Source organism: Ambystoma mexicanum, chromosome 1p, assembly GCF_040938575.1.
Source record: "Ambystoma mexicanum isolate Mex_15411 chromosome 1p, UKY_AmexF1_1, whole genome shotgun sequence".
In the NCBI taxonomy this organism is placed as follows: Eukaryota; Metazoa; Chordata; class Amphibia; order Caudata; family Ambystomatidae; genus Ambystoma; species Ambystoma mexicanum.
The window spans coordinates 225,546,422-225,561,780 of record NC_090921.1 but is presented as its reverse complement, the minus strand read 5'-3'; the positions used below and the strand labels follow the sequence as shown (position 1 = coordinate 225,561,780).

Sequence of the window (15,359 nt, the reverse complement as noted above, 5' to 3'; positions counted from 1 at the left end):
GGATTCGGAAGAAAGCCCAGAGCGAACTCCGGCAACACACATCCAATTACAGCGAGCGGTAGCGTTGAGATGCGCAGAGCCGCGGGGGCGTGTCTGTTTAGTAGAACGTTGAGCGTGGCACGTAAAGACTGGCAAGCTGCGTTCTGTATCGGGTGGCCATGTTGGGAGAATCAGGGCATTCAGTCCTCTATGGGTCAGGGACCACGAAGTCCAGAATGGACGCAGGCGACGGTTCATGACAGCTACAGTGGTAACAGTCTGCTGTAAAGTTTTGTAGGGCATGCATGTCTGGACAGGAAAAAGTGTAGGGAGCTTGCACAGCTGGCAGTCTGCTGGAAGCATTTTGGAGTAGATGCTTTTTCTGTGAGTAATTGTGGAGGCTGGCTGCTGGCCTCTCTTGGTGGAGGTGGAGGATATATACAAGTTTACATTGCTGCATGAATGTGGAGGCAGGCAGTTAATCCCTCTTGGTTGTTTATGTGACTTGGGGTATTACTGGAGAAGGGCTACTGGATCCTATTGGTGAGGACTGCGTCTGCCGACAATAGCGGTGACCAGCTGCACTATGCCTTGGATGTGCCAATGTCTACAGTCTCCTCTTGATGTGGGTATTGTTTTTACCGGGTATGGGCCAGCAGGCAATGGGGAAGTCCTTGACTCAGTATAGGGGTGTTTCTAGGTAACAAGGTGGAAAATGGAGTCAATCTCTAAAAAAAGTAGTGAACCCTCAAGCTCTTCATTTAGTTCCTACAGAAACTCCACAGCCATACTATTCTATGGGTGTCTTGCAGTGACCCACTCTTACTCCCGCAGGTATCTAATGGAGGTTTTACTGGTAATTCCACTGCAGTCCGTTAGGTATTTGACTTAGATTCTGAAGGCTACGACTAAGCACCTGCCTGTCCCCCATTGAAATTTTCAGGTACTGTGAGAAAGCCCCCTGCCTGACCTGGCTGGTGTATGGTGGAGCCACCAGAAGACTGGTGCCACCACAAACTAGGTGATTCTGGGGCCAGCTGTAGCATGGGAAGGATCCCTAGGATAGCCCAACATGCCAAGCGTTGGATGCTTCGGTACCTTTTAGGGAGTATGAGCAGTGATCCCCACAAGCTGTCATGCCTACATGCTCGGCTCTCCCCGCACGAAGGACCTGAATTAGGATGTGAAACATGAGCAGTCAACCAGTCATCTCAAAAGGCCTCCACACACATACCTAAGACCAGTTAGCCCAGCAGTATCAAACCTGAGGGCAGAAACAGGGTGTGGCAAGCAAAGTGAGGACTACCCAGGGGGATGGACTAACCATGCCCCCACATAAAAGCTGTGATCCATCCCCAGGGTCGATGAAATGAGTACCAATAATTCTGGTAACAAAAGACAACTGTTATTAGCTCGAGGATGCTCAACTGTGGTGGACATTGCTCTGTGAATACAGTTGGTATGTTATGTTGTTAAGTTATTTTGGACACATGTGTGGCCCAAAAGGAGCTGATTTTCATTTTACTTGTAAGGTACCTTAATATAGAAGTGTGAAGCCAACTAATTTGCATCTGGCTCATGTTTGACCTCATTTGCCTTTAGTGACAGCGCTTAGTGGCGCACTTGTGGGCACCCGACAGTGAAATGCACTGAGCACTTGAAGGGAATCCACTGAGCTCAGAAGTGATAACTGTAAGGAAGGCATGGTATCAAACAGTGAAGACAGACACAAGTGATCACAGTTCAAGAGTGTTTATTGAATTTCAATGGGTTGGTTGAATGTCTATCTAAACCTAAATCTAAAGATGGGAGCAAGCTATGACCATCAAATAATAATAACGCAGTCCTTGTCGAGTCTGTCAAAATAAAAGGGGCTATATTAATAAACCTATTGCCAATCCTTACTTCTAAATACAAAATGGTGTGGGACAATAGACTATGCAAAAAGAAAAGTGTTCAAGAAATAATATGTCAGGATAGTTGAGTAGTTGGCTTCCCTTTCCCACGTTTTCAGCACGGGGCAAGGAGGCATGTTCAAGCTTCACACTCAGGCTTCTCTGCCACAAGGATACAGTTCAAAGCATAGATATCAGAGCCTTTTGCCAAAGTCTCCTTTCCAATAACAGTCTCTTACTGCAGAGAGCCTGTCGTAACAAACAAGCACCAAAATTCCCTTTTTTGCCAGGATTTTCACATCTACAAGTTCTTGTTTCCAATATTCATCATGGGTCTTCCTCCTTCAGGCTTCAACCCCTTTTTACCACAATGTTCACAACTGGTCTCCCTCATTCAGGCTCGGACCATGGATCTTCCTCGTTAGAGCATGGATCCCTTTAGCACAATATTCACATTTGGTCTCCTTCGTTCGGGCTCGGGCCATGTAATCTCACTTTCTACCTTTTGCTCATGATATCAAAAATCGAAGACATTCAAATGTGCAATGGGTTTTGCTTAAACTGTCGGAGGACCACTTCGATTCACTTCACACAATTTTCTTACTTTTGTTTCTGCCACTTCTTGGCTGGATACCTTTGCAGAGACCTTCGACTGAGCACCCACCCGACGCCAGACCACTGTCACCTGTATTGTTTCTTTCTTCTGTAAATATTCAAACATCCATCAGCAATTAAGCTTTCCTCGTGTCTTTCCTCACACACGTTTCACTCTTCGTTCTTGCGCTCTTATATTTGTCGCTTGTAACCTTGACTTCCACACAGACCGGTCTTGTATCGGTGTCCCCAACCCTCCGGCTGTGTTGATCTCTCAGGCGCTGCTTTGATCTTGGAGCCTAGGACGGTACCGTAGTGGCTGCTTAACCTCCCTGATTCGGTCAGCCATGCAGAAGGGCCCTGGGTATCTCTGACACACAATACAGGATTCTGCAGTTTGGTGTCCAGACCTTATGCTTTCTAATTTGCAGGGTTCTGGAAGGTAATGGGTATTCGCTGAAAAGGTCAAGGGTATCTCCCTCCTTGCATACCGTTCCTGGTTTGCCATCTTTCTTCCTTCGTTCAGCTGCCATCGGAAAAGTACTGTTCCTTTGTGTGCTTTGCCTCGCTCAGAGGGTGCTCTCGTGCTCCGCCTTTTATCTGTGTGCGGAAGTTTAATTGAAGTCAGGTGTGAGTGATTACCAGAAATTGTCTGACTTTGCCTGACCATAGTAATGGGACATGTCAGGTACAATGCTTAGGTGTGAGTCTGCTTTCTCCCAGAGCAGGCTGTCGTGAAGGGAAAGGGGGTGGTTGATTTCCTAAGTATCATATTGGGTAGGATGGGGTAAAGGTGTTACAGGGAGGGGGATACTGCGTTTCACCATCATGTGTCCCACTCCCCGAAGATTCCTCACCCAGGTGAACCTCCCGCACTGGTCCACCCCCAGGGACTGGTTCCAAAAGCGATGGCTGTGTCCTGGCCATCTAGATGACAGATCCCCTGAAACTAACGGGTGAAACACCTTCTGGTTTCTAACAGAGCAATGAACTCCTTCAGGTGCTACACTAAGCTCCTGTAGAAACCACACAGAGCATCTGCGCATTTCCAAAGGAATGGTACAGTGCTATTGTAGGCTCCCTACTGACCTACTCCAGAGAAAAGCACCTGCATGCATTCCTCTGATCTACTGAGGGAATGTGGCAGGGGCCCCACTGTGATCCTGCCATCCATATAGCTCCTGTAGGCACCCCATTGCACTTCTGTGGCCAACCCACCAAACTTGTAAAGACGCCCTCTTAAGCTCCAGTATGCACCCGGCTCAGCACCTGCAGGGATTTCACATAACTCATGTAGGCAAGGCATACAACTGAGCATGTGCAAATGACCCACTGATATTCAACAGGGATTGCACTGAACGTCTGCATGTAACCCTAAAGATCTCCAACATGGAGTCACTGACCTCCAGTAGGGATCCACTGAGCTCCTGTGCCCGTCTCTATCACACGCTCACCTAGCTCACTCACACTGCCTCCTCTCTCAAAACCATGCCCAAGCATTTCTTATCCTCATCCACCACCATTGTTTCTTGTGAACAGGCTTCTCTCACACACTCTTTCTCAGGCATGCTACTCCTTGTTCCCAAACTTAGAGCCAACTCGCTTTGACCGTAGTGTGTCACAACATCTATTTGCTCCTTCATGTTCACATACACATACGGTTTGTTATCCATCCATGCGTTTTACCTTATATTTTGGTGATTAATCCGGCCATTCTTCAACTTGGTATGATGTGCTTTCTTCCTGCCTTGTCTCCCTTGCATGAATATGATGTCATGAGAGTTCTAGAGTGGAATGTGGTGCGAGTGCTTCCTGCTGAATGTCCTATGGATGACAGTTGGAGAGAGGCTGGCTGTGAGAGAGGGTGGCTATGTGGTGCGAGTGCTTCCTGCTGAATGCTCTATGGGTGACAGTTGGAGAGAGGCTGGCTGTGAGAGAGGGTGGCATGTGGCTATGTGGTGCGAGTGCTTCCTGCTGAATGCTCTATGGGTGACAGTTGGAGAGAGGCTGGCTGTGAGAGAGGGTGGCATGTGGCTATGTGGTGCGAGTGCTTCCTGCTGAATGCTCTATGGGTGACAGTTGGAGAGAGGCTGGCTGTGAGAGAGGGTGGCATGTGGTGCGAGTGCTTCCTGCTGAATGCTCTATGGGTGACAGTTGGAGAGAGGCTGGCTGTGAGAGAGGGTGGCATGTGGCTATGTGGTGCGAGTGCTTCCTGCTGAATGCTCTATGGGTGACAGTTGGAGAGAGGCTGGCTGTGAGAGAGGGTGGAATGTGGTGCGAGTGCTTCCTGCTGAATGCTCTATGGGTGACAGTTGGAGAGAGGCTGGCTGTGAGAGAGGGTGGAATGTGGTGCGAGTGCTTCCTGCTGAAGGCTCTATGGGTGACAGCTGGAGAGAGGGTGGAATGTGGTGCAAGTGCTTCCTGCTAAATTCTCTACGGATGACCATTGGAGAGAGGCTGGCTGTGAAGGAGGGTGTGCTGGTGGATGTTCCCCAGTGTACTGGAGTTCTGTGTCCTCTAATATGCGCCATTATTTTAAATTTCTATCCTCTTTCTCAACTCAATTTGCCTCTTCACGTGTGTCTCCCTATTCTGGTCTTTCTCTCTCTTGCTGTTTTCATTGCCCCTTTTGTTCTTTTAAAGTTCCTTTGTCCCTAACCAACTCTCTTCTTCTAAAGTATGGGTCTGCTGGAGGTCGTGTATGATGCTTTGTGGTACAAAGGCAGCTCTTCTCAAGTTTGTGCCCCCACTGTGATGCACAAAGCTGTATTTGGGGACCCTCTGTGGGGCACCATGCCTAAATGCATAGTTGCCAACATGACCATTCCAATCTGTAAGTGCTTATTCAGTCCAGGTTTTTTTCTCTGTATTCTGTGACTTGTAGTTCTGCTTTTCCCATTATATAAATACAAGTCTCAGAGTTCGAAGAAAAACCTGGACTGGATAACCACCTACATATTGGAATGGATCCTCTTGGCAACCATGCAAATGAACAGGTAGTACTTCTCTAGCGCCTTTTAGAATTCAACTAGTGGGGTCACCCAGCACTGTTAAACATATGTTTGTGCCTGGATTTAGGTGGTCTCGCTTTAGGCAATGACCACCAGTCTGCCCTCAGAGCATCCAGAGATGCAGAAAATGCTCTCCTGAACACCTGCGAAAACTTGCTCTCAAATCTTGATTCCACTGCTCTCCACTTTCTCTCCTCACGTCCAGTGTTATGCTGTTGACATACAGCTCCCCTTCAAGCTTCCCGCCGCTACCGCCTCTTCTTTCTCTTACCTACCTGACTCCCTGGTATTGTGCTTTTCAGGCATGGTGCTCGGCTAATGATCTCTGCCTTAATGCCATTAAGACTGAGATCCTTCTCATTGGGAAGCCTGCTCCCTGTTTCCCTCCCACTCTCTAGCCACCTCGGGCCCCCTCCCCTCCCCTTCTTGTGAGACAAAAAACCTTGGGGTCATCTAATACTCCTCTCTCTCTTTCTCCCCACATCACAGACCTTGCCAAGAAGGCCAACTTTCAGCTCCACCTCCTTAGGGGCAGTCTCCCTTTCCTCACCTTCCCCCAGAAGCTTTGTGTCTCTAGAGCCCTAGTCCTCTCTAGGCTGGACTACTGCAACTGCCTCTTCCTCAACCTGCCTAAATCCTCCCTTCGCCCCCTTAAACTAAACCAGAATACATATCCTTGGCCTCAAGCCCAGAGATCGCATCTCACTACCCCTAAAATCTCTCCACTGGCTCCCGGTGGTGCAAAGATCAAATACAAGACCCTCTGCATCATCCACAAGGCTTTCTTGGGCCTACATCCAACTCTCTCTCTCTGAATACCTCCAGGCTAGAGCACTTAGGTCTAGCTCCAACTCTCTGCAGAACTGACATTTCACCAAGCAGAGAGTGGGGGTAGATCTTTATCCTCGGCAGGAGCTTCCCTCTGGAATGGCCTCCGTGCCCCTCTCAGACTTGACTCGGATCTCCTCAGGTTCTGGAAGAGGTTCTTCTCTACCTCCTTCCCTCTTGCCCTCCATTACTAATGGCCCCACTGTCTGCTGAGGCTGGTGGACTGGTCCCTTATGAGTCTTACAGGGCACCAGGCTCCCCCTCGTTCAGTCTAACTCAGCAACAGCCCAACCTAGCACTGCCCTTCTGGGCCCTCTCCCTGACCAGCTTGCGGGTTGGCACCCCTCCTAGGATCACCCCCTCCCCTGCATTTGACAGTGTCGCCCGTCATGCCCTGGCATTTTGCCTCCTGGGCTCCCCTTAGCCCTTGCCTATCCCTGAGCCCTCTTTTACCCTGCTGCTCCCACCACCCTTAATTCCCCTCCCCGCATTTTTTAATGCTGCAGTTGCACGGTCCGAATGTCACCTGGCCTAGTAGGATCGTTATTGCTTTTATCTCCTTGTGCCCCCATTTTTTGTCTTGTGGCACCTTGAAACACTTGTGTATAGACGCCTTATAAACGTTCAATAAATATATAAATAAAAATAAGATAAGGGCATGCCAGTCTTTCTTGGATGCTGAAAGTATCTGCACCTTTTATTTTTGCAGTGCAGTTTTGCTTGGAGTCTTGAAGGCTGATCGTCCCCACGATGATGCCATGATGGCACTGCAGACTGTGAGGTGTTTGTACGTTGGATGCGCCGCTCTCGGCATTGGGTTCTTCATTTTCGCTCTGGTAAGTCCAAGTAACGCTCTGGGCATTGGTCTAGTGACTCACCAAAATTACCTTTCTCAGGCCCCTGCGGTTTTGCCAATGGTGTTATTCCATCAAAATAGATATGTTTTTCAAGTTGCACCTGTGACGCAGAATACCATCTGGTAGTTCAAAGCCTGGAACCAGGAGTATCTTCTTGGGTGGCTTTGTGTGACTCGAAGCGGACAATTTCCATCTTTAAAGATGATGTATTGCAGTGCTTCTCATTTGCGGATGTATTCTAATCCCTAGATTATTATTATTATTATTATTATTATTATTATTGTATTTATTGAGCACGGACCTAGTTTCGAGAAGCAATGGATCGCTTTATAGAGGTGTACAACATTACAGATGCATAACAGATGACTTTTCAGTAGTAACAACAGCACAGATATACAGAGGGGTGGGATACAGAGGGGCACGTAGGAGGTGTACAGCTGTACCGAGGTGGCAGGGAGGAGAAGGGTGGATGGCGCCTAGCGAGTCAGTAGGTGCAAAGGGCAACGCAATGGCCTAGGTGCTGAGGAGAAGATACTCCTTGAAGAGGTGGTTCTCGAGTTCTTTCTGAATTGCAGGACTGTGGGGGCGAGTCTGATGCTGATGGGTAGGAGTTTCGATAGTCTTGGAGCGTAGGCAGAGAAGGCTTGTTTTCTGGTCCTTTCCCTAGATCACATCCCTTCTCCCGTCTCTTTAACGTTCAGAAGGATAATCCTCCACTGCATGCCCTCTGCTGCCTTATTTATTGCTAGCATTTACGCTACACTTCTTACATCGATCCCAAAACTGGTAATTCTACGTTTTAGTAACTCTCTTTGCACTTTATACTTTTCACATAACCGCAGATACATTCTACTGTTTTCTCACTCTTCAATTGCTCTGATGCACATCTACACATCTTAAATGTCCAATCCTGCAACGCCCCACTCTTAACTTAATCAGAATGGCCTCCTCTCTTCTTGATCTCTCAGCATTCCACAAACAGCTCCTGACCTGAATCTTTCTTTGTAACGCATACAGGTTTTTATGGGAGGGCAAAAGGGGCACTTTCCAAGGCCTCCCACATTGGAGGAGACCCCCACAATTTTAGCTGATCTGAAGAAGTAAGATTCCATTGTTGCCTTAAATAGCACATGTCAGGATATTTTATGGGGTGCTGCTGAGGCTCTAAATGCATTGCCTTTCTGTTTTGGCAAGTGCATTCTGCCTTGACCAATTCATCATGTATTGCTTTCTGTGTTCACTGTGCTATACATAGTGTGTGTGTTCCTTATGGCACAACTCTGTAGCATTCTTTCCTTCCTGTGGGAATTATGTTGGTCATGTGCAATAGGCAATGGTGAAATGCGTATTGACAAATTGAGGGCCACAACGGTTCAGAAGTTAGCTCAGTGTGTGAACACCCATTGCAGAGATATGTGTTCATATGCAAAATTAGAATATCACATTCCAGCAAGGCTGGCAGAGCCTTTCCTATGTCTGAAGGTTATAAACCGGCCTGCATATGTACTTGGTTTTGCAGAACAACATCTGTACCAGATAGGAGTTGCTATAAATACTAACATATCATCCGTATGTTGAAGGTCTAGAAAATGGTTTGTTCAGATGGGTGTTGAATAACCTAGGCAATTGCCTCCAACGGTGGCATAAACTGTTAGACCAAGAGGTGAATAAGTATCCAAATTCAAGACTATGGAACAACAGCGTTCATGTTTTTCTTCTGTGAGGTTTGCCTTCTTGCTTGCTCTATCTTTCTTCTTATGTAGGCCATTTTGGTGGAAGGGTTGGTAGACGGAAGAGAGCGGACCATATGTTGTAGGCCTCAAGCAAGCATATTTTAAGGTCTGCTTGTTTAACACAAAAAACGGTATGCTTTTTTTTTATGCACGTTTATAAATGAAAATGTCACAAGCCATTGTTTTGGAATTAAAATACAAAAGACAAAACCAAATTAAATGTGTTAAATCACATCGATTGCTATGCTGGTTCTTATATACTTCCATTGATGATGGAGAGAATGAAGCTAGAATTATTCCCATTTTGCATAACACTCTTCTATAATATTAGTTTAAAAATTGTCATGTTTGGTAATGTGATTGGTGTACTTATCAAGTCCTGTTTTTTTAAATAAAATGAGATTGTTTTAGTTCATGGTAAGAACTGCAAAAGAAAGTGTTCAAATGCAGAAATTACAGAGTTGGCACAAATCCTAGCTTCACCCCTTAACCAATGTGTGATCCTGGGCATCTCATTTAACCTCGTATTGCCTAACGTCTCAATATTGCCAGTCGCTAAACGTTTCAAAATTGTCAGCCATTCCGAGTCATTTCCTTCTCATGCTTTGTGTTATGGTGTAGCTTTAATGGTTATATAAATATAGCTTAAATGTTTATTACGATATTCAACAGTACTGGAATGTAAACATGTCATGTATGGAATGTGGCTAAGTTATCGAAGGGCATGGCTAGAGTGTACCTATGTCATCTTATGAGATAGCATTCCAGATATCCATGAGGTAGATGTTTACTTTCACAAATGTTCTAATTCTGTCAGTTGCTGCTTTCCAGTGTGCCTTGATGTAATGTTATGTGGCTGGAGGTCTTTATCTGAGTTATTAACTTAAATAAACAGTTAACTTTATATTACGTGCATCCAGACGTATCCATTTAGCAGTATGATCTTCATAAAAGCCCTATTCATGGTTTTACTGTGTTAATAGTGAGCATATTTATATTGCACACCACAGGCATTTGTTCCTTTGATATCTAATGGCAACACTGTTTGAAAACCATATCCCACTTCTAATCTCAGTCTGCCTGGATAAAGACACCTTCCTGGTAGCTTCTAATCTGCCTCCACTGTCCGTGCTACGGTATGTGTCTACCGTTCTCCTTCTTTCCAAATGGTGGTCTCTATCCATGCATGAGCACTTTTGCATTCTGTGAGGCAGCTACTGTGAGTTCTCTGTCTATTATGGGTTACATGTACCTTTTACATATGGTCCTGCATTAATACTACATCTACCTTCCTGGATGTTATTGATAAAAAATATCATGTATGTACTAAAGCAGTAACCCCTTTGTAAACTGCTAATGTTGGTCTTCAAATGATACTTGTTTATCATTCTGATTAGAGGAAAGTGAGCAAGAGGACTTAAATGGAGTAAACATGCTTATTATGCTGCAAGACGGTATATCAACTTATAGGATGTGATCACGACAGGTGGGAGGCGGCGGGTGGGAGCCGCGACCAATATTCTTGATCCCTTAATTCCTTTGGTTTGGTGGAGGGGGACCCCAAAGATGTCTGATCCCAGGGCCCCAAAAGTGCTTAAGATGGCCCTGGGCCTCACTGTGAAGAAGGAGCAATGGGCGCTATACCAACCTCACGCTGAGCATCTACGTCACACCCACATGTTAAGTGCGACTGAGCCCACTGAACTGTTAGACAATGGAGTCAGGCCAGCACCTGTTCTCGCAACTAAGCAAGCCTTTTCATGATTTGTGAGTTTGTGTCAATATAACACACTTTCTGCCAAATGTTGCTTCCATGGTTGACCCTCCAAGCTGCCTCATGAAAACCGAGTGTTACAGATGAATGTGCCAGGAACCACACAACAGTGGTTAAAATGCAAAAACCCAAATCATCAGAGATCCCACTCTTGCAGGCGCTGATACAAGTGAGGCGATGCAGATGTATTCACCTATAAAGGGCTCTCAATATTATGTATTGGCTCTCTGTCTCTGTGCCGCACAGCAGCGTCAAGGTACCAATTTAGTCTTTGGGCCTCATCACGAGTTGGGCTGTATTCCGGCTGTAATACCGCCTGACTGTAATAGTCTTAGCACCCACCGGTCCTGCGATGTTACCACCGGATCATGGGTTGGCCGTTAACGGTAAATCCCCATTCCCCATTCGGTCCATTGGATACAATGGGACATTTTCGGCGCTAATACTGCGGGCTAATACAGCCGGCGGTAATACCACCGAAAACAGGGATTTTCACCTCCAGAAAAAAGCTGGAGGTAAAACAGCCCATTTAGCCCCCAACTTGTGATAGGGCCAGCCCTTAAATGTGGCAGTAATACCGTTACCGCAGCATTTAATGGCTACAGCCAAACTCGCGATGAGGCCCATTGTGTCCGGGTTGTTCAACAAGTTAGCTGGCTTCATCTGGATCTCCGTCTTTCTACAATTGTCCTTTCATTTGCATGTTCTTCCTATCACTCACTGTGTATGTACAATGCATGTAAATTATGGCATAGCCCTCAAGTGTGGACAGTTGCTCTAGGAGATCATACACTTGTATTTCAACTACCTTTCCTCCTATAGCACTGCACCTCTTAGCACCCAGCTGTGTGCCACAAATTATTCGGTCCAGCTGTCACATATTTTATTTATTTATTTTATTTATTTATTTATTTACATTTATAAAGCGCTCACACAGCCCGCAGGCATCGAGGCGCTGTTACAGGAATTGTTTGTTTTTTCTTAGTTGCGTAATTGTGTTTTTTTGTCTTAGTTACGTATTTATAACGCGCTTAAACACCCGGAGGTTTCTAAGCGCGGACCCGGGGATCGAACCTGTTGCTGCTTCGTGTCGTCTTGCTTCCAAGACGCGCACGCTGCCGCTGAGCTATCCTCCCGGGACAAAGATTTGATCTGCGTTGGCCGGGAATCGAACCCGGGTCAACTGCTTGGAAGGCAGCTATGCTCACCACTATACCACCAACGCCTGCCTACCATATGCAAGTATGTAGAATTTTAAAGTACAGCAGGGACCTCAACTGTAGAGATTTGCCCTAGGGTTTCATACTCTGTGCATTCCCGTTTCCTTTCCACTTAAAGCTTGGCTGCCCAAAACATACAGCTGCATCTCACAAAAAAGTTGGTCCACCTGTCCCATTGTCTTTACCATTTCCAGACACCCCCTACCTCTTCTTCATCCACTCTTCAGCGTCCAACATGTGAACCAGTTCATGATAAACACATACATGCTTCAATCATTTTCTTGTCAAACCAATTAATCTCCCTCCTTTAAAACATACTCCACAAATGTTATTACTGCTAATACCAAGCTTATTGTTTCCCCAATCAATACTCTTTCCCACCATTCCTCAGCTGTTAGCAAAAGTGTTTGCTTCAAGTGCCCCTCCAGATATCTAGTTCTTGCTACTGTCAGAGCTTTACATGTGGTTATTAGATGGAAGAGTGTTTCTACATTCTTGCTGTCTCCACAATGTCTACAATAGGAGGATTCTGCCTCCTCAATCTGTTTCATTGCCAAATGCACTTCCTTAGTTGGGAGTACATTCAGCCGAAATCGCATAAGAAGATCTCTGTAATTGGCTGACTTCCATTTTTGTAGGTATTCCAGAATTTGGTTGAGACCTTTATACACGCAACTCAGTATGGGTCTTAGTCTGTCTCAACTTCTTGTCTCAACCATAGAAATCCAATCTAGCTCTTGTAGCTTTTTTTTTTACCTTTGTTGGATTGGACATAAGATGGTCCCTTGTGATATTAAACTCTTTAAGATATTTCTCAAATGTTTCCATCTTCACTCCATCTCATGATATCGAATGGGCCGAGCTGTCAAGGGTGATACACTTTCTATAAAGAGATGTGGTTTTCCACATTACTATTTATTCAAGGCATTGAAGCCTCCGCTCATATCGAATGGAACACACTGGCAGCAGGTTGGCAGTTTTAAAACCTTCCTCCAGAATCGCCCCTCCAATACTCCCCACACTTTCGATGACAGATTCAGCATAGACGCAGCTCCATATGTCAGGATCTGCACCGCCTTTTGTTTATAGAATGTAATGTGTGGGAGACTTGAGTACACCCCATATCTTCTATGCAAGACTGTTCCGAGTCACAAGCCTTCCCATTTTAGCTCTTAACATTGTGTAGTGACCTTTCTCATTCAGGTTTTTATTGAGCACTATGCCCAAGTAGGTCAAAATGTCTCCCGTCTCCAACTTCCGATCTTCTATCCTCCATGAGAAAGTTCCCTTCAATTTTCTGCGCACAGATGACATAATAAGAATTTTAGATTTTCCCACGTTTACTCGCATGCCATTCTTTTTCAAATAGAGGACGAATGCACTCAGCCTACGTTGCAAAGCAATGGGTGAATGGTCAATGAATACTAAGTCATCCGCATACAGAACCCAGGGAATTTCAATGGAGGTTTTTTTTTGGCGGGACAACTCGGATTATTCTTTGAGACTCCCTCAGATCCAACATATAAAGGCTGAATAGCAGGGGAGCCAGGGCACACGCCTGCTTTAGCCTTTGGTCGGTGTGGATGTTCCTCAACAGAGCCCCATCCGCTGATAGTCTCACCTGAATCGATGTCTTTGTGTATAGGGCTCGAATTGCCTCAATCTAATCAGGTGGAACACAGGCGTTCTCTAGCGACCCCACCAAAGGCCTGCTCCAGCTCCATGAAGGCTAAGTAAACATTGGTTCTGTCCTCTGTGGACCTCAGCTTCAAGAGAGTAAGTACAAATAGGTTCAGGGAATTACCAACTCCCTTTACAAAACCTGTTTGTCTCGGGTCCAGCTGGCCTGACATCATCGGCCATGCACTCAGATATCTCAGTAATCCAGATGCAAATAGCTTACCAAGGGTGTCCAGAAGGGTGATCGGTCGATAGTTTTTGGGGTCGTCTCGGTCGCCCTTCTTAAAGACTGGTACTACAATAGCCTCATGCCATGTAGCCGGTTTTTGCTTTGTATCCATAACCTGTTTAAACAGCATCACCACAAAGTCCCCTCAAACGTGCACATTCCCTTTAACACATGATAAGGCAATCCATCTGGGCCTGCTGCCCTTGAGAAACTCAATTTTACACCCATTACTCTTGCCTCTTCCGTATTAAACTCAAATGACCATTTGTCACCCCCTCCTCGATCAGCACTAGTCCTCGTGTCTCCTTTTAGCGCAAACAGATTAGTGCAGTGGTCCACCCACTGCTCCTCTGTTACTTGGCCCATTTTATAACAGCTGGCTGGAAATGATCCCCCTTATTTATCAGTTCCCACAAATTACTTGTATTATTCGTACACACTGCTTTTAGCATTTTCACTGCGTCCTCCTGCAGCCTAGCTGCTTTGCATGCACTGAGCCAATTGTATCTCTGCTTCCGCTTTTTTATTTTGTCATCCCTACAATCCCTTCTGCCCCTTTTCAATTTTCTAATGTCTGATCTAAATGCTCTTCTCGCCAGCACTAAATCATGGTTACATACACGCATAGGTACCATGTTCATCTTACCACTAGGATCCCTCTCTTCCTTAAATGCTTTGATCATCCAAGCATATTCAATCTTGCCTGGGTTTTTAGTTATGAAGTGCTCATATTGGGTAGTCATTTTTGAGACATCATCACCTTTAATTTTGAGCCTATTTTTCCCCAGGCTAGTTCAACTGGGGCCATAGCCTTTCTATTCTTTTCATGACATTGCACAGTACAGCGGATTGCTAACAGATCCTGATCCCTTCAGCTCATTTTTAGTACCTCATACGTTCCTACAGCCACAGAAACATTTTCCGAAACAGAACAGTAGTCCAAACAAGCTCTATAGGCCCCTCTTCTCCATGCACATGCTCCTGGAATATCCCCTTTAGTTTGAACATTTAGCAGGACCAAATCACGGGCTGTTGTCTCTGTCGACCATCTTCGAGCTCATTTCCCCAACAGTCCATCACTCAGTGGTCATCCTGCCCTATTTAATAGGCGTATATTCAAGTCTCCACATGTAATAATATCGGGTTCTTTCATCGCTATCAAAGTCTCATCCAGGGCCCTCATTATTGTCTTAATGGGCACATGTTCACGATTCAGTGTACATTCGTGAGAAGGATTGGCATTTTTTGATTTAGGTTCAGCTGGCTCAATTTCAGCACCTGGACAAAGGGAATTGGATTAGCTATACTTTCTACAATCAGACCATTGTCAGCTTTAATCAGGGTTACTAATCATGAATAGGGTCTCCCCGTCGTCCTTTACCTGCCGGGTTTAGGTACATCTCTTAGCCGTCACATGAGGGTTTGGACCACAGCCAGGTCTCTTGCAGGCATATAATGTCAAACTCATTTACGTTCTCTGATCCCGTTGAGAAAAGAGTCATAAACCCTCTTGTATTCTAGGATCCAGTATGCAGAACTTCATCTTCGTACTCCCAATG

General features: G+C 45.7%; 1 protein-coding gene across 2 annotated transcripts in view; it reads left to right on the top strand.

Annotated features, from left to right (window-relative positions):
- The window catches only part of LOC138568176 (NXPE family member 3-like), a 242,649-nt gene that overhangs the window by 16,134 nt on the left and 211,156 nt on the right, over positions 1-15,359 (top strand). For both annotated transcript variants that reach the window (XM_069646427.1, XM_069646426.1), the window contains one exon: positions 7,017-7,143. In XM_069646427.1, the coding sequence (XP_069502528.1) occupies positions 7,066-7,143 (78 nt within the window). In that variant the 5' untranslated portion in view covers positions 7,017-7,065. The remainder of the gene's footprint in view (positions 1-7,016; positions 7,144-15,359) is intronic.